At 41.9% G+C, this 19,868-nt stretch overlaps 2 protein-coding genes across 6 annotated transcripts in view; both read right to left on the bottom strand.

Moving 5' to 3' along the window:
* The window catches only part of abhd18 (abhydrolase domain containing 18), a 67,494-nt gene extending 57,660 nt beyond the window's left edge, over positions 1 to 9,834 (bottom strand). For 3 of the 5 annotated variants that reach the window (XM_053428492.1, XM_053428488.1, XM_053428491.1), the window contains exon 1: positions 9,704 to 9,834. The gene's annotated coding sequence lies outside the window, so the exon portion shown is untranslated. The remainder of the gene's footprint in view (positions 1 to 9,703) is intronic. The other 2 variants (XM_053428490.1, XM_053428489.1) reach the window with 1 other exon arrangement.
* An 816-nt stretch (positions 9,835 to 10,650) lies between these two features.
* Positions 10,651 to 19,221, bottom strand: igbp1 (immunoglobulin (CD79A) binding protein 1). The gene is made up of 3 exons (XM_053428494.1): positions 18,706 to 19,221; positions 14,306 to 14,638; positions 10,651 to 11,451 (listed from the first exon to the last, which is right to left on the bottom strand). The coding sequence occupies exons 1-3, from the start codon at positions 19,180 to 19,182 to the stop codon at positions 11,179 to 11,181; spliced, it is 1,083 nt and encodes a 360-aa protein (XP_053284469.1). The 5' UTR covers positions 19,183 to 19,221; the 3' UTR covers positions 10,651 to 11,178.
* Between the last annotated feature and the right edge of the window lie 647 nt (positions 19,222 to 19,868).

The raw sequence follows: 19,868 nt of genomic DNA, 5'->3' as shown, positions 1-19,868 counted from the left end.
CAGACTACAATTCCAAAGGCCCCCATTGCTTTCTATGAGAACTATGGTCCAGAGGTAATGGAACAGCATTCCCAATACCCCAAAGTGATGTTGGAGCTCTACTACCATGGCCTCAAGCCCACTCTGTTGTTCCCTGCAACACTCACCATCACAACTGACACTGATTACTATGGGCACTTTTCTTAGCCCCATCAACTGTTTTCCCGGCAATCGGTTGCTTTGCTTATCAGACAGCCTCTCTTTTACCACTATCAATTTACTGTAGCCAACCAACTAGCCTTATGGTTAACCACATTAGCCCGCAAATACAAAATAGTCACATATACTCACTGTGTAAACCCCAAGACCGGTAATAATCCAATAACCGACCCGTGTCAAAGGCTTTGATTTCACTTTAGGCTACGTTTATAACTAGGGTCGTAACTTTATCAGGTTTGTGGCCTGAGGACTCCGCTGTGATGCATGAGCTCTTCTTATTCTTCAATTTGTCAGTTTAAATGTTACTTTATGGCTGCTAAGATGCAAATATATCTATTGACTAGGGGTATAAAGACTCTTCAAATCCATGTTTCAGTTCAGACCTCGTTTTTGAGTCACGGTTCAGTTCATACCTACATTAATTTTATTTTTTGGGGGGTGGGGGTTAGGGGGGACTAGTGGATGCATAAGAAACTTAACATATATATTTTTTTTAAGCTGAGGGAGTGTGTGTGTTCAATCCAGTTCATACAAGGATAAACAGAAACAACAAAAATATATTCAGGGAGCAGGACCACGGAATAGAAGTAGCAGTAGGTTTACCTGCAGGTAACCATAGGTAGGAGGATCTGCATCTAATGGTAGGGATTTGCCCTCTATTTATTTCCTATATATTTTAAGTCTAGGGCCTATTTCCTAATTTAACTTTAATCAACACTAACCCGAAATGCTGACTTTTGTAACATTGGGAACACTACAATTGGGCGGATTTTATCGAACATGAAAGGTTTGAATGATCCAGTTATAGGTTCAATGTGTAGAATTTTGTGACATCTAGTGGTGAAGTTGAATGTTGTATCTGAATATCCCTCACCTCATTGCCCCCTTACAAACATTAAAGAGAACCTGTTTTCTCTTTAAAATAGCAGTAATCAAACCCCTTCTCAAAAAACCCACCCTAGACCCAGAGCTTTTAGCCAATTACAGACCAATATCTAATCTCCCCTTCATGTCTAAAATGGTGGTAGCCAATCAGCTGTGTGAGTTTCTCCAGGAAAATAATGTATATGAAAACTTTCAGTCGGGGTTTAGAGCCAATCACAGTACAGAGACAGCCTTGGCAAAAGTCACTAATGAACTTCTAATAGCTTCAGATCAGGGACTTGTGTCTGTCCTCGTTCTGTTAGATCTCAGTGCAGCATTCGACACAATTGACCATCAAATTCTATTACAAAGACTCAAACAGTTAATTAACATTAATGGAACCGCCTTAGCTGGTTTAAATCGTACTTTTCTGATCGCTCCCAATTCATGCAAATTAATGATGAGTCATCTGTGCGCACCAAAGTTAACCATGGTGTTCCCCAGGGCTCTGTGCTCGGCCCAATTTTATTCTCATTATATATGCTTCCACTAGGAAACATTATCAGGACACACTCGGTAAATTTCCACTGCTATGCGGATGACACCCAGCTATACTTATCAATAAAACCTGAACAAAGTAATCAATTAACTAAACTTCGAGCATGTCTCAAGGACATAAAAACCTGGATGACCCGCAATTTTCTCTTATTAAACTCAGACAAAACAGAGGTTATAATACTTGGCCCCAAACACCTTAGAGATACATTATCTAATGATATAGCTGCGCTAGACGACATTGCCCTTGCTTCCAACAAAACAGTCACGAACTTGGGAGTGATCTTCGATCCTGATTTATCCTTTAATAGTCACTTAAAACAAATTTCTAGAACCGCTTTTTTCCACTTGCGTAATATCAAAAAAATCGGACATGTCCTTTCGCAAAAAGATGCAGAAAAACTAGTCCACGCCTTTGTTACATCGAGACTGGACTATTATAATTCATTATTATCAGGCTCCAGCAGTAAGTCGTTAAAGACTCTACAGCACGTGTCCTGACGAGAACAAAGAAAAGAGAGCACATTTCTACAGTATTAGCATCGCTACACTTGCTTCCAGTTAAATCTAGAATAGAATTTAAAATTCTCCTCCTCACCTTCAAGGCCCTTAATAATATAGCGCCTTTTTACCTTAAAGAGCTGTTAGTACCTTATAAACACACTAGAGCACTCCGCTCCCAGAATTTAGGCCTACTTGCCGTCCCTAAAGTCTCTAAAAGTAGAGTAGGAGCCAGAGCTTTTAGCCATCAAGCTCCTCTGCTGTGGAATAAACTACCACTTTCAGTTCGGGAGGCAGACACCATCTGTCCGTTTAAGAGTAGGCTCAAAACCTTCCTTTTTGATAAAGCTTATAGTTAGAGCTAATTAGTGCTGCAGAACGTTACTTGTTCTATTTTATGACACATGACACACAGAGCTTCTTTTTTCAGCTTCTCCTTCCTCTTCTCCATCCCTATCCCCCTTCCCCGGAATCCCTTTGCTTTATCACCCACAGATCCAGGGCCTCTGTGGCCGCACCATGGATTGCGGTTTGTTGATCGCGCACCGGGGGTCGTGGTGGTGGACCCAGTGTGGCGGATTCTGTGTCGTGTGGGCTGATCGTGGTGGTGGTGGTGGTGGCGGACCCTGTGTCGCGTTGGCATCGGGTACGGGCATTGGACCAGGACCACGGCGGCGGCTCGTGGTGGGTGGCGGTGGACGGTGACTGAGGACTGGAGTGGCGTTCTGGTCTGGATGGTGGATCGTGGTCCTGCTGGTTGCTGACCATGGACTGTGATTGCAGCGGGACTGCTTTGCATGTAATGTTGGGGTTGTCCTTCGGGATGTTTACCCTCATCAAATGCTGCTAGAGACTTTAATCTTTAATCTTGAAGACTTTAATCTTGATGATGTTTTCCTGCACGTGGCATCTATTGCACTTCTGTCCGTCCTGGGAGAGGGATCCCTCACATGTGGCTCTCTCTGAGGTTTCTAGGTATTTTTACCCTGTTAAAAGGGTTTTTAGTAGTTTTTCCTTACTCTTGCTGAGGTTTAGGACAGAGGATGTCACACCCTGTTAAAGCCCTATGAGACGAATTGTAATTCGTGAATATGGGCTATACAAATAAAATTTGATTGATTGATTGATTGATTGATGGTAGACTTCAGTTGTCATAAAAATTCAAAAGTTTGTACAATGATGGAAACACTTTTGAAAACATCACTAGGATTGTTTTATATTCAATTTCTGCCAATAGAACCTTTAAGCAGGAAAGTCTTTTCTCACCAGAGGTGCAGAAATTTCTCAGAGGGTCTCAGAGGGTACTGATAAGACTCTGCCCACAGAGTCTTTGGCCGACGTGTCGGCCACACAGAGCGAGCTCATCTCGCCGGTGACCGCGGTGCAGGCGGCGGACGGGAAAATCGCTCCCCGGAAAAGCAAGCCGAGCTCTGGGGCGGCGGGGCTCCAGAGCCCCCCGGTCACCTACATGCACATCTGCGAGACGGAGGTGTTCAGCACAGACCCGGCGCCAAGGGCGGGCCAGACCGGGCCGGGCCCGCCCATTTGGTGTCTTTGCCCCCGCTCATTTGATGTCTTTGCCCTTGTAAAAATAAAATGTATTTTACTTTTTTATTTTATTTTTTAAGCTAAGATATATATGATGTCAGATACTATTTCAAATCTCAAAAAATAATTGTTAAACTAAGTAAAAAATGTGTAGAAAATAGAGACTGTGATTGACGTGATGTGTGTAAACCTATCACTATTCAGAATGCGTCACACGGAACGACAACGCATTGCGTTAAGCGGCAAATTCAAATTAGTAGCTTTTGCGCACCCAAATGGAAGGCTCCACGCGCGCAGAGGATGAAAACTGGACTGTGAAAACACTTTTCACCACTTTCCACAAGACCCTGGAAGCAATGCCCAGTGTCATGGTGGCATTTAAGTCTGCTTTAACATTCGGAGCCTCCACTGCCACATGCGAAAACTCATTTTCCTCTTTGAAGAACATCTTCAGTGATCACAGGCGGAGTATGCTGCATCCACGGAAGGCCCACCTCATCCAGCTCAGTTTTGAGAAGGACTTGACTCGAAAATGCATGGAGCAGTGGAAGGACCGTTTGCTAAGGAGGTTCCATTCCACAGGGAAAAGGCGTCTCCAGCTTTACTAGCATCAATCGGTGAGTTAACTATTTTCATTATGATTACATGTCACGCTGTTCAATCAGTGTTGCAGAGAATGGGGTTGTTGCAGGAGGAGAGCCCTATTGTGGGAGCAGATAGGCAAACACTGTTGATTCGCTTTATTTTTTATCTCATTTCATGCGCATCAGCCTGCTAGGCCTACTTGCTCCGTGTGTGTTTGCAGGAGCCGCGATAACTCCTCATCCAAACAGAGGATGGTGGAAAGTACCGGTATTCTCCGTTTCATAAGACTACTCATATTAAATTGTAACGATTTTAAAAAGAGAACAGTTAGTCTAAAACAGTTAACCAGTGTTTAACATAGGCAGTGGACAAGATGACGATCAGCTTTTTTTCTCCCCTGCTCACAGCGTTCTCTCTCAAAATAAAATCTAATAAAATCAAAAAAAATCTCCCAGCTCATAAAAAATTATTTTTGCCTCGTCAACTTATTTTTTTTATTTGTTTCCTTTACAGGACCACTTTCAGAACTGAACAGGGTTTCCCGTGCATCCTTTTTCCTCTCCACACAAAGTTCAACGTTCTCTCTCCCATTGCACACACGCATGCCCCGGCCGCTCCCGAGAGCACAGACAGTGAACCGATAAAAAAATAAAAATAAACACAACTTGTTATGGTAATTGTTTTGGTTTTTGTCGCTCATTTCCTACAAATTCTGGTGAAAAGAGACGAAGTCTGTTCACATGCGACAATGTTTTTGCCGAGCACATGATTCAATGTTGCGAATGTTTTGTATGTTTGTTTATTTGCGCACACAATGCAAATGTGATTTATATTTGGCTGTTTGTGTGTGTTAATGTGTATTATTTGCCAGCGGCGTGCGTCAATGCTGTTGGCCATGCATGCTGCTGTGGACTGTCGCAATTGAGTTTTTTGTAGGCTACACCTGTCTGTCATAATATTGATGCGGGCCCTCCCACAAAATCGACGTGCCCCCTGTATAGATTTGCTCTGGCGCCGGGTCTGGTTCAGCATGGGGTTGTTCCTGCTGAGGCCCGGAGCTTCCATACCGCTGCACGTCCACCCGGACATGAACGGGGATCTACGGAGCTGCTGATCCGCACGCTACCAGCACATCCAGCTGGCCCGCCGCATCCGCGGACACAGAGCTTAAACTGCTGCTGATCCACTGACTATAACAATGCCGCATTCCTACACTTATAAAATGCAATTCAATGTGGAAGTAATCCAAGTATTCAGAATACGTTACTCAGATTAGTTAATGTAACGGAATACGTTACAGATTACATTTTTGGGCATGTATTCTGCATTCTGTAACAGAATATGTTTTAAAAGTATCCTTCCCAACACTGGCAATGTTACTGACTTGGGAGCAGTAACACACCTATAATTAAAAAAATGTTTTTCTCAAGATGGTAAATTTTGCACTAAGGTTTTAAAAAGTGCATGGCTTGTGTTTATACTTACAATGACTTTGATTAAATTACTTAAATGCACACAGATTTGTTGTTCTTGTTTCTGTAATGAGAAGAATGTGGGAAAGAATATTGTACAGTAAATGTATCTAATATTGTGTTGGTCATATTTAAATCATTCATTACGGGGGTTTTTTGGGGGGAAAAAAGAGGATAAAATAAAAAAAAATCGCATATTAAATCGCAATCGCAATATTTTGGGAAAAAAATCGCAATTAGATTATTTTCCCAAATCGTTCAGCCCTACCCACAATACGCGGAAATCACGGAAGATTTAGAAGAACGAATATGGACCAAATAGAAGAGCATTTGGCAGAAGAGATCTGATAGTATGATCACTTGTATAACCCGTCACTGACTGGCCGATTTGTCCGCCAGAAATAGGCTATGAGGAGCCGGAGTGGCGATGTAAATAAACAGTCAACGAAGAAGAAGACGTTTCTTCTTTGTGTGTTTTGTCTTTGAAAAAAAAGGTTACTCCGCCTAGGGTTCTGGTGGTGAATTGCGTTGCAACACGCGCAGCACGTTAGAGAAGCATAAACCAAAACGAGTCCGTCGATGCAGCTGCGTGGCCTTCCGTGGTTGCAGTCGCAGGACTATAATTCAGCCTTTAGCTTTCATATGAGCAATTTCTAAAACCAATGGATTAATTAAAAGTAAGGTTATAAGCTGTTGTTTCTACAAAATGGATAAGTGACAAGACTTTTGTCAGGGACTGTATGGTAGCTTCCGACTGCGTATTGACTAAAGCGCAACTTGTGGCGAGAAATCACTTCCCCCATTGAGGGTCTGTCACTCTGGCATTCCAGATCGTCGGAAATGGGGATATTTTTTAAATCCTCCACAAATGGTGCTGGGTCTTCAAACACCGGCCATACCAATTCAACCACGTAGCCTGTAAAATAATGGAAGAATCATATTGATGCGTTTGCCTGAATATACCTTTGTTTACTTGAAATTTTGATCAAAATTATTCATTTGAATTGGTTTTCATGTTTTATGAAATAGTAAAAAGCAACAATATAAAAATTGTTGTATAGGGCATCTGGAAAAAAGCTTATCCGGAGAGGAAAAGGTGAGCGTTACCATCAGTCCTGTGTCATGCCAACAGTAAAGCATCCTGAGACCATTCATCTGTGGGGTTGCTTCTCAGCCAAGGGATTGGGCTCACTAACAATTTTGCCTAAGAACATAGCCATGAACAAAGAATGGTACCAAAACATCCTCCGAGAGCAACTTCTCCCAACCATCCAAGAACAGTTAGGTGACGAACAATGCCTTTTCCAGCTTGATGGAGCACCTTGCCATAAGGCAAAAGTGATAACTAAGTGGCTCGGGGAACAAAACAACAAAATGTTGTGTCCATGGCTAGGAAATTTCCCAGACCTTAATCCCATTCAGAATTTGTGGTCAATCCTCAATAGGCAGGTGGACAACAAAAACCCACAAATTCTGACAAACTCCCAGCATTGATTATGCAAGAATGAGCTGCCATCAGTCAGGATGAGGCCGAGAAGTTAATTGACAGCATGCCAGGGCGAATTGCAGACGTCTTGAAAAAAAAGGGTCAACACTGCAAATATTGACTATTTGCATAAACGTATGGTAATTGTCAATAAAATCCTTTGACACTTATGAAATGCTTGTAAAAATACTTCAGTATACCATAGTAACATCTGACAAAAAGATCTAAAAACACTGAAGCGACACACTTTGTGAAAACCAATACTTCATTCTCAACTTTTGGCCACAGCTGTATATATATTTTAATTGAAACTTTTACTCAATTGCCTTTTTATACTTCTTAATTCTCTTGTCTACCTCATTCTGACGAGCCTGCTGCTGTACCAACTCAATTTCCCCAGTCTGTGGATTAATAAAGTTAGATTTTTGTAAATCAGCGCCACTGCACTGAGGTGCATTACTAAGCTAGTCAACAAATGACTCTGCTCCTCTGATGTTTTCTAATCATCACACGTAGAACTAGGGCTGTGCAATTAATCGAATTTTAACCGTGATTTCGTTTATTGGGTCGGTATTGGCCAATGATGATAACTGAAACATCAGCTGATTTAGATTCTCTCGAGCTGTGATCTTGGATCTTTGTGTTAAACCCAGTCCAGTATTCCACAGACTGACCGACAGAACCGAAACATCCCTGTACAAATACAAGTAGGTATGTGTGTCATATGATTAACCCTGTATAATAGGTCCCTTTCTCTGGAAAGTATATTTTCAGCATTTTTTTAATTATTATTTTATTAGTCTTTATAGATTGGGGTCTCTAAATTTAATAATCCTGCAGTTTTGGATGAATTAAATACGTATTACGCCATTCAGAATGGGGAGGACTGGGGTCTAATCGCCGACCTTCTGGTCAGAGGTTGACCGGTTTAAACCCTGAGTCGCTCGCAAATAAGGGTTGGCATCATTCATCAATCTAGAGGTAAATTATACGGCGGTGGGACAACATCTTATTGGCCCCTAGCAACAATCTGTGTTTCTCATTTGGCCCCTCCGGAAATAACAATTGACCACTCCTGCTATAGGTAGACTTGCATTATAACACATCAGCCGTTCACAGTCAAGGTATTTATGTGCTTGCCAAGTAGTTCACTTTAATAACTTATGATTATTTATTCCTGTCTTTAACATTACACAAATGCAGTTAGTGTCGCTCTGAGAACAGCTACCGACAGGTCATTTCATTCAGAGACTCAAGAGCAGAATTTTTTTATTGTTATTGTCACTTTAATCAAACTTTTTAACTAATTTGTCCTTGTATGACATTTATGGCTGCTTAGTAGCAACCACTATCATTACAGGTACAGAATGTTTTGGAAATATAATTTCAAATTTTTCTATCAATGATTTCCCTTCTTCATTTCCTTTTAAATCACCCAGGTGCTCATGCAAGGTTAGTGGATTTTCCAAATCTTGCATGGGTCAATGAAACCTTTACTGCACCCTTAGCTCCAAATTCTGAGGCTTCATGTGATCAATGACACGTCAACCTTCACCAGCACAGAGCACATGTACCGTAATTCTAACAATAGAGGGGCAGTGGTTGGTTGGACCATTTTCGCCGTACATGATGAACAAAGTTCGTAAATTAGGTACCTTCTCAGAGTGTGGCTAGAGCACTCAGCTGTGTACAGCCCCAGAGGGAGGACGTACACAATGATAAGACTCTTCCTTTCTAACTCCTCTCTCGAGGCATTTTAAAACTTTGAAACTAGAGCACACATGGCTCCGATAGTGATTTCAATTACTGGCTGAATTATAGTCCTGCTAATGCAACCGCGGAAGGCCACGCAGCTGCATCGAAGGACTCGTTTTGGTTTATGCTTCTCTAACGTGCTGCGCGTGTTGCAACGCAATTCACCGCCAGAACACTAGGCGGAGTAACTTTTTTTTTTCAAAGACAAAAAACACAAAGAAGAGACGTCTTCTTCTTCGTCGACTGTTTATTTACATTGCCACTCCGGCTCCTCATAGCCTATTTCTGGCGGACAAATCGGCCAGTCAGTGATGGGTTATACAAGTGGTCATACTTTCGGATCTCTTCTGCCAAGTGCTCTTCTATTTGGTCCATATTCGTTCTTCTAAATCTTCCGCGACTTCCGCGTATTGTGGGGCATGAAACCGGAAACTAGACTCCGGACGGGATGTAGTAAGCAGACCAATCACAAGCCTTGCGGGCTGCGTGAGGCTCGCGTCGCTTTGTCGTGTAGTTAGAAAAATTGGCCGACGCACGCAAGCCCGCACAGGGCACGAAAGGGGCGTGTTGCATGTCTTGCGTGCATGCGTGCGTGCGTGCAACCCGACTATAATTCGGCCTTTACCCGTTGTTTAAGTACATAGTAGCATAACAGTGCTTAATAAGCATTGCTTATTCATTACGGCTGGTCTCAGAGGACTTACACAGACGAAAAAGACCCAACTCAATAGTACTTTACCTATTGTTGCACAGGGAGAACTCTTGGCCTCGTCAAGGACTGCTCCGCAAGGTTAGCTAGCAACTCCAGGGCTCACAGCCATTACTCAACCTTCCGGAGCATGTTGTGATAGGACTTCCGGTTACGATTTCTCTCATCTTGCATGTGGACCCGGATGCACAAATATAAAGCACGTTCAAGCCATTTAATATTCCATCCAAGCTTTCTGTCATGTCAACATTAGTAAAAGTGTTCATATTACTTTCAATTCAAAATTGTTTGCTTTTATAAGATGTTTCTAGAAATGTGATAACGTGTTTATTACTCGTTTCTTGTGCAAGTGTAATGTCCGGACCTCTGCTTTATAGCCAAATATAAGCCGTTTTCAGTCATTAATTTGTACATATACGATATTATATATAGACTAGGAGACTAGAACTGAAATTGAATAAATTAGACCAATAATTTAGAATTTTATTATTATTGTTGTTTATTGGTACTAATGTGGGATAAACAATAATGGAATGTAACTTAGTACATTTACGTTTTTCCTTTTATACAAATTTGAGGGATCACATTACTTGTAATTTAGTTGCAATTTCACCTTACTTTATTAATTTACTCCATTAGATCTCAGAGGCCAATATAGTACTTTTTACTTTTATTTTCTATCTAGCTATATGTGCTAGTTACTGTACAAATCACGATTCTAGCACACAACACATAAGACAATAAAGTCCCAACTAACAAATGATATATATATATTGATATTGAAAAGGATTAACGGCCTCTGTTCATTACTTGAAACAAGCTAAGCTGTTTTTTTTACATGATTATGATTTTTTACAGATTTGCTATGATTCAAATGCAGTGGACACCCGTGATATAGGCTTCACCTGAAGACAGAAAGACCATCTGAGAAACTAAAAGACAACAAAACATCATGGAATTTCTTTCATATCAGAAAAAAGGATTATTGAAACATTTTAATCTTAACACAATTCATGTTTGGAAGAATATGCAAATAAGTGGCCACTTTATCTAGATAATTTAACGTTGTTTGATGGTCTGCTATTAAGACCGGACATTTAGTCAATCTAAGTAAAAGGTTATTTCAGATGAACTCAAGAATGATATACAGTAATTTTACAACATTCCCCGACTAAAGAACAAAATCTAACATGATAATCTTTTTGCAATAAGATTACCGATGGTGACTTCATTTACCAGCACTTGTGTTTGTTCAGTGAAGAAGCAAACTTTGCTGAAACAATTGAAATAATAAAAAAATTACGATATAAGGCCCAAGAACTTGTGTTATAATGTCTAAGAAAAGATGGTGGTGTTTTGACGGTGTTTTGAATGGTTTGATCATTCTTTATTCTCCAGTAACATTTTGAGGGGTTATACACAGGCATCATTACTGGGCACCTTTCAGTACATCCACACTAAAGAGCGGGTTGAACAATGATGGACACACACAATGCTAGGAACAGTTAGCCCATGTTGTGGCGATTTCCATAACCTCTGCGATGACCATCTCTCCACTCATCCCAGTTTCTGGCTTTCAGCAGAGACTCTTCATCATCCTGTTCAGCTTTTTTCTCTTTTTCTTCTTCTTCCCTCTCCGTTGCGTTAGCATCGTCATCCACGTTATCCCTCTTGGATATTGCCTGATCAGGCAGTACTCCATGTTTCCTGTGCTGTTCATACCAGTCATCTACTGTCATAGTGGGAAGGCTCGGGTAGCCAGGCCCGAAAACCTGAGCCTGTGGACGAGAGGCAAATGTACTCTGTCAAATATGAGGGCCTGTAACACTGATCTGATACCTTCAATCTCTGAGAGGGATGTTTAAATGCAGCCTTGTCCACAAGTGTCCTGCTGTTCCAACAATTCCATTTACCTGTTTTAGGCCCTGTTCAGAGATCCAATCTCCAGTACTCTAAGTTAGACTGCTTATACCTGGCATTAAAAACAAAATCTATCCTCTTGTGATCACTTCTGATCATATTTCACTTCCCGCTCTACATGCCAATCATCATGTACGTCATTGTGTTCACAAATACCAAATTATGTTTTAACCTAGTCTGAATATTAAGATGTGTCCAATAAAAATGTTGGTATAAAAAAAAAAAAAATCGAAATCATTATGTTGCAGCAGTGGCCATAAACAAATATGCCTATGGACACAGAGTAAACATATGCTTGATTCATTGTGAAACTAGAAGGTCAGATTACGTTAGCGGAGTACGCGATCCTTCATTTGACGCGCAGGAAGCATGCGTTTACACAGTCAAAAGAATATGGTCATATGCTTCTCAGACCACCTTCAAATGTGGTCTGAGTAATCGGATCTCAATACTGAAAGTCTAAGGTTTCAGAGACCCTGGTCAGAATTGAGGGATGGATGACTTGAGGGAGCAGTCCCAGAAAAACTGGTGCAGTGGTTTAAGGACATGTCTTTGTCCAGGATGTCGAGCCAAAGCCCAGACTTTAACCCTATCTGTGGAAAGAACTGAACAATTACTTTAAAGGCAATTCCCACTAAATTTGACAAAGCCTGAGAGGGAGAGATCATTCAGAAAGAATTGGATAAACTGCCCAAACCCAGGCGGGAAAAGCTTGTACAGATTTAGCTCAGCAAGATTGAAGATTAAGCTATTGCCAAATTGGCTTATATAAAGTACTGAAGTCTCTGCAGACCTTTGGGCATGAAAAACTGCTAAAATCATTAGATAAGTGTATATCTATGGAGAAAAGGACCAATATAATAATTTAATGTACAAAAAGGTAAGGGGTCTGAATATTTCTTCGGCAGGAAACTGGTATTAGCCAATAAACAGGATTCCACCTATTATTTCGTTCTGCTCTGCTGTACAGTGCCTTGCATAAGTATTCACCCCCCTTGGACTTTTTCCCATTATGTACTGTTACTGACTGGAATTCCAATAGACTTAAATAAACTTTCTCCCGTTTGATCAACAAAACATGCATAGTACTTTGGAGGTGCAAAATAAATTGTATTGTGACACAAACAATAATGAGAACAAAAAAGTTGACATCTGTTGGGTGCATAAGTATTCACCCCCCTGTGTCAATACTTGGTAGAACCCCCTTTCGCTGCAATTACAGCTGCAAGTCTTTTGGGGTATGTCTCTACCAGCTTTGCACATCTAGAGATGGAAAGGTTTGTCCATTCTTCTTGGCAAAAAAGATGAAGCTCAGTCAGATTGGATGGAGACCGTCTGTGAACCGCAATCTTCAAGTCTTGCCATAGATTCTCTATTGGATTGAGGTCTGGGCTTTGACTGGGCCATTTTAAGACATTAACATTCTTTAATCCAAACCATTCCTTTTTAGCTCTGGCTGTATGTTTAGGGTCATTGTCCTGCTGGAAGATGAACCTCCGCCCCAGTCTCAAGTCTTTTGCAGACTGCATCAGATTTTCTTCAAGGATTTCCCTGTATTTGGCTCCATCCATCTTTCCCTCTATTCTGACAAGTTTCCCTGTACCTGCTGAAGAGAAGCATCCCCACAGCATGATGCTACCACCACCATGTTTCACTGTTGGGATGGTGTGCTCAGGGTGATGGGCAGTGTTGGGTTTTCGCCACACATAGCGTTTTGCATTGAGGCCAAAAAGTTCAATTTTGGTCTCATCTGACCAGAGCACCTTCTTCCACATGTTTGCTGTGTCTCCCACATGGCTTCTGGCAAACTCCAAACGGGATTTTTTATGGATCCCTTTCAAAAATGGCTTTCTTCTTGCCACTCTTCCATAAAGGCCAGATTTGTGGAGTAGACGACTAATAGTTGTCCTGTGGACAGATTCTCCCACCTCAGCTGTGGATCTCTGCAACTCCTCCAGAGTAACCATGGGCCGCCTGGTTGCTTCTCTGATTAATTTTCTCCTTGTCCGACTCTTCAGTTTGGGTGGACGGCCTCCTCTTGGTAGGTTTGCGGTTGTGCCATATTCTTTCCATTTTCTTATGATGGATTTTATGGTGCTCAGAGAGATGTTCAAAGCTCTGGATATTTTTTTATAACCTAACCCTGCTTCATATTTCTCCACAACTTTATCCCTGACCTGTTTGGTGAGCTCCTTGGTCTTCATGATGCTGTTTGTTCAGTAATGATCTCCAACAAACTCTGAGTCCGTCACAGAACAGGTGTATTTATACTGAGATTAAATTGCAGACAGGTGGACCCTATTTACTAACTATGTGACTTGCAAATGTGACTTGTGAATGCAATTGGTCGCACCAGATCTTTGTTAGGGGTTTCACAGTAAAGGGGGTGAATACATATGCACTCAACACTTTTCAGATTTTTATTTGTAAATAATTGTGAAATCCATGTAATATTTCCCCCCACTTCCAAATGATGCACTATTTTGTGTTGGTCCATTACATAAACTCACGATGAAATAAATTTAAATCTGTGGTTATACCATGACAAAATGTAGAAAAGTCCAAGGGGGGTGAATACTTATGCAAGGCACTGTACATATAGGCTACATACCTATAACTTCCGCAACCAGCTGCAAGCCCTTATCGCAAGTTTTGTAAGTGAATGACTATACATAGCTGCCATAGTATTAGCTAAGATCTACACATAGTCACCTGTAAAGCATTCTTGGTGAGGATGAATGGTTTCATGGGAGGCCTGACCGGCTGAGTTGGTTGCTTGGCAGCACTGTGCTTTAGAACATCCATCTTGTTGAGTATCTCCACCTCCTGATCAATACTCTCGATTTCCTCCAGACACACGGTCACCCATCTCTGGACATTCAGAAGGTAAAAATCTCTGTTGACATCATCGTCATCCAGTCCGCTATCTATGGCTCCTCGTACATGTGTCAGTCTGGTTTCCAGGTCCTTCTTCTGACGGTACCGCTCGATCTTAGTTTGTCTCTGTGCTGCCATGGCAACCAGGTCTGATTGGCAGGGGCCAGACTGGAAGAAGAAGCACATATTAATGTTCAGACTATCAAATAATCTCTCTCTCTCTCTCTCTCTCTCCCTCCCTCTCCCCCTCTCTCTCTCTCCCCCTCTCTCTAAAATTCCATACGTTTAGAAAAAAATAAAAAAAAGGAAGTAATTATCATTGGAACAGCAAGTAGTGCTCTTGCCAAAGCTTTGATGTGTGCATTCTGCTCTATTCTGTGTGTGTGAGTCATCTTATGGATGGGCAGTATACCAGTATTAAAGTCATCATGGGTATGATAGTGCCGTACAACATGGAATTCCCAATACCGCCATTACCGCGATAAATCAACCACTTAAAAGAGAAACATATGACCCGCTGCCTTTATGCAAGGTGAATGGTAAAAGGATGATCAATTAAAGCGTCAAAAGTAACATCTAAGCTTAATAGAGATGAGTGGAGTGTCCAGTGGAGAGAAGGCTCAGTTGACCTGGTTTCAAATACCCTGATTTCATTTTCTCAATGTAGAGAGTTTTGAAATTGTATGAAGGAGTGAAAAATACAGTGATATAGGGCTTCTCTATTAATCGAAATGTAATCGTGATTACGATTATGGGGTCAAACGATCTCCAAACTACTATAATCGAGTTGAAGGGATTATTTGGCATTTTTTTCGAAAGAGACGCGCATGCGCAATTCAGTCCTTCCCCCAAAGCATTCAGCAGCCCAGCTGACTGGCTCTCACTCTCAAGCAGCAGTAAATGAAAGAAGCAAGTTGTGTGTGTGTGGTGAACGGCGGTGAAAAAAACAGCGCGAGTGGAAAAGCAGGGAAGGCAGCAGCACACCATGTAGCGGCCGCGCCGCGCACCGCTATTCTCAAGCGTGCTCCCGCCTGGCTGCGCACCGCATTTCTCCGCGCCGGTCAGTCGGTCAGAGACTGTTAAGCCTGAAACATGCTTCTGCGACTGCGTCTGCGACTTTTCAGGCCGCTGTGGCGCAAGACTCGTTGTCATTCATGCTTCCCCAACCGTTGCGCGTCTTACAAAGCAATTCCGCGCCAGAACACTAGGCGGAGTAATGCTTTTTGTCGAAGACGACCTGAGAGACGCCTTCTTTCTTCTTCATCGATTGTTTATTTACATAGCTACTGCGGCTCCTTGTAGCCTTTTTCAGGCGGACAAATACGCCAGTCAGTGACGGGTTACACAAGTGGACATACTTTCGGATCTCTTCTGCCAAACGCTCTTCTATTTGGTCCATATTCATTCTTCTAAATCTCCCGTTGTTTCTGCCTGTATTATGGGGCATGAAACCGGAAATGCAGCTCCAGAAGGGATGTAGAGCAGACCAATCACAGCCTTGCGGGCTGAGTGAGCTTGCGGAGCTTTGCCGTAAATTTTAGAAAAGGGGGTCGACACCCGTCAGCACGTAAAGGCCAAATTATACTCGTGTTGCACGGACGCATGCATGCACGCAAGACACGCAACACGCCCCTTTCGTGCCCTCTGGCGGCTTGCGTGCGTCCGCCAATTTTTCTAACTATACGACAAAACGACGCGAGCCTCACGCAGCCTGCAAGGCTTGTGATTGGTCGGCTGACTACATCCCGTCCGGAGTCTAGTTTCCGGTTTCATGCCCCACAATACGCGGAAATCACGGAAGATTTAGAAGAACGAATATGGACCAAATAGAAGAGCACTTGGCAGAAGAGATCCGAAAGTATGACCACTTGCATAACCCGTCACTGACTGGCCGATTTGTCCGCCAGAAATAGGCTATGAGGAGCCGGAGTGGCGATGTAAATAAACAGTCGACGAAGAAGAAGACGTCTCTTCTTTGTGTGTTTTGTCTTTGAAAAAAAACGTTACTCCACCTATGGTTCTGGCGGTGAATTGCGTTGCAACACGCGCAGCACGTTAGAGAAGTATAAACCAAAACGAGTCCGTCGATGCAGCTGCGTGGCCTTCCGCGGTTGCAGTCGCAGGACTATAATTAGGCCTTAAGGAGGGATACATAAGCACGTAAGGGACCCGGAAGGGCTCTTGCGCTTACGGGCCCGTGAAAACGCAGAAGCATGTTTCAGGCTTTAGGGTTGCAATCATTAAGGGTTTGATAACCGGGCACAGATATCCTGGTTTCACGGAGGAATAAGACACGCAGCCGTCATCGGTTTTTACCGGAACCGGAAGTGATTAAAAAAATAAAGCATAGACTTCAGAATAAGGGCACATATTAATAATCGTTTAAATAATCGTGATTTTGATATTGTCCAAAATAATCGTGATTATGATTTTTTCCATAATCGAGCAGCCCTACAGTGATATTAACTCTTGGTCGTACTTCCCACCCATTACTCTCTCCTTGTAAGTTGATTCCCAAATCGATATTTTGTCTTCAGCCTACTTTTAATTACTTTATTCAAGGCGGAAAAAAACGTTGCCGCTTATAATCCTACAGATGGCACAATGCAATCTATTCGTTCATGATTTCCTTCCGGCTGAAGCTGCCAGCTGTTGCACGGCTACTCGGACGAGTCAGACGCTTAACTGCATATTTCCAAAGAAGCAACACTGGCCTCCATGCTTTGAAGAAAACACAAAAGCTATTCCGGAGCGCAAACTGATAACCGACATATCAACGAGATGGAATAGCGCTTATGACATGGTTGAACGTTTCCTTGAGCAGCAGCCTGCGATCACCGCCGCACTGCTCTCCGCTGAGGTCAGAAAGAGCGAAAGGGGGATAAACACCTTCACAGAGTCGGACATATCTCATGCCGAAGAATTGGTCCAAACTCTGAAGCCAGTCAAGGTAGCGACGTGTGTTATGTCGGATGAGAGCAATTCGACACTCTCTGTGATAGCCCCTCTAATCACAGAGCTTCTGCAAGCCACCCGGGAGAGCATTGGGGATACTCAGTTTGTTAAAGACATCAAGGAAGCCATTCACCAAGACCTCAAGAAAAGGTATGCAGACAACTTGGAGAAGATCAAACTTAGAATGGCGTCAGCACTTGATGCGAGATTTAAAACTCCGCCATTCATGTCGGATGCTGTAGCAATAGCGGAGCACCAGCATCCTCAGGTAATTCAATATTTTAATTAGCCTACACTTTCGTTCATAATGCCTATTACAGCTGTGTGTGTGTGTGTATGTATGTGTGTGTGTGTATGTGCGCACTGGATAGACATGTAGCTGAAATTGATATAGGTTTCTATCAAAACCATTCTATTACAAACAAACATTTGCCATAGTGAGCCTAGCTTCCTGTCCATAATACTTGCTTCCTTGTGTATTGCTAATAGCCTACCGACTATTCTGGAGTCATTATTTAACTCAATTTGTCCCACTTTCTTTCATTTGTTGGAACAGGATTGGAACAGATTGGAACAGGAGGAGCTCAGGGAAGAAGTCGAAACAGCTGAAGAGGAAGAGGTGCTCCAGGGTCCCCCACCTGCTAAGAGGAACTGTGCACATCTACTCTGGGACACTTTTGGGGATGTCAGGGACATTCAAACTTCAATTTCCAAATAATATTCCAGAGTGGAGGTTGGGACACCACTTATGATTAACACTGTATAATATTTATATTTCTAGGTAGGGCTATTTTCATATTTAAATATGATTATTCTGCAAATATTTCTAGAGTTCCTAAAGTTTTGTATGATGAAAATACGTTCAGAAGATGAAACAAGTCGATCTGACTATGAGAAGCAATTTCTTTTGCCTCCATTTGAGGCACGGTCCTCTCTGTCTTATTCACTCTTACTCACGGTATTAACAGCAGCAGCAACATGAAGTTATAAAATATCTGTATAATCAAAAATGTTTTCTTTAAATAATACAGTGCAGTATATTCATATATCAATAACTGAAATGTTCTAAATCTAATTAAATTTATTAAGAGATGTTATACTTTCAGAAAGTATGGTTTGCAATCGGACACATTACAGTGTTAAACTCAAGATGCTAAATTATATTGCAAATTAAATTAGTGTACAGAAAACTATAGCCAGGTTGTACTTTTTTGATGCAAGAGCAATGGCTAAATGTGTTTTCTGTGTCCAGTGTGCTGTGTAACCTAAGAACTCCTCACCTTGGCCGCAGTAGATCCATCATCTGGAGCTTCGACACAACTAGGGTCTTCCTCTGGCGACGTTGGTATTTTAAAGTTTGAAATGTTATACTCTTTACATCTCCTTAGGAAGTCCATGAAGTAAGCCCGGGCTGTCTGGACTATTTGGAGTCGTTTGTCTCTGCTGGTCTGCTTCATGGTAAGAGCTCCTAGGAGAGCGGGCAACAGTAGATACTTCAGTTCCGCTGTGGCGACCTCCTCCAACTCCTCGTTACGACTGAACAGGTCGAGCTGAGCCACCATTCTGGACGCTTCTTCTAACATACCAATGCCGCGTTTCACTCCCACCTGGATGCTGCTAGAGCCCAGGGGGAGGTTGGTACTGTCCACCTCTTCAAATATCTTCCACCCACGGTCTAGCAGCTCGGATAAATTAGGACGCTGGGTATCTAAACTGGACGGCTGTTTGTTGTCGTGGTTGTTTTCACATTCCGCCATCTTGTCATAATTTCCGGATTCTGTCTTCTTCGTCTTATTTTTACGGTGACCCAATTCTTACATGAGAATCCCTGCCATCTGCAGGCCCAACATTACCACTACACTTGATTATTACACTCGTCATGAACCAAAACATCAGTCTTTTTGGTGCAAAACATTACTAAGCAGCAGTTGTAGTTGTAGAAGATAGTCACTGTTTCTGTAAATGTTGTGTCACAGACAAATATGCTTTAAAAGATGCAAACTTCTAGATTTTATTATCTCACACAAATAAAACACAATACTTAAATAACTTATACTTACATCTCTCTTCAGTAGCTGCAGTAAATGTGGTGCAAATGACTGGCACCTGTGACCATAGACTGTAAAATATAATGCCTTTAACAAAGAATGTGAAGTTAGAATAAAATGGGTACATACACAAATCATACAAAGATTTGTTATATTTGTAATATTTTCTTACAAATACCTTCTTTTTATGTAACTTTTTTTCTTCTGTATTAATCATCACAGACCAAATACGGCAAAAACAAATTGCATATTTCCACACTTAAATGATTCAGATCATCACACAAATTTTAATATTAGACAAAGACAGCCCGAGTAAATACAAAATGCAGTTTTTAAATGATGATTTCATTTAATAAGTCAAAAAGTCTATCCAAACCTACTTGGTCCTCTGTGAA

Source organism: Pleuronectes platessa, chromosome 8 (genome assembly GCF_947347685.1).
Source record: "Pleuronectes platessa chromosome 8, fPlePla1.1, whole genome shotgun sequence".
Taxonomy (NCBI): Eukaryota; Metazoa; Chordata; class Actinopteri; order Pleuronectiformes; family Pleuronectidae; genus Pleuronectes; species Pleuronectes platessa.
Note: the sequence above shows the minus strand (reverse complement) of the source record. Positions and strands in the feature narration are given on the sequence as shown.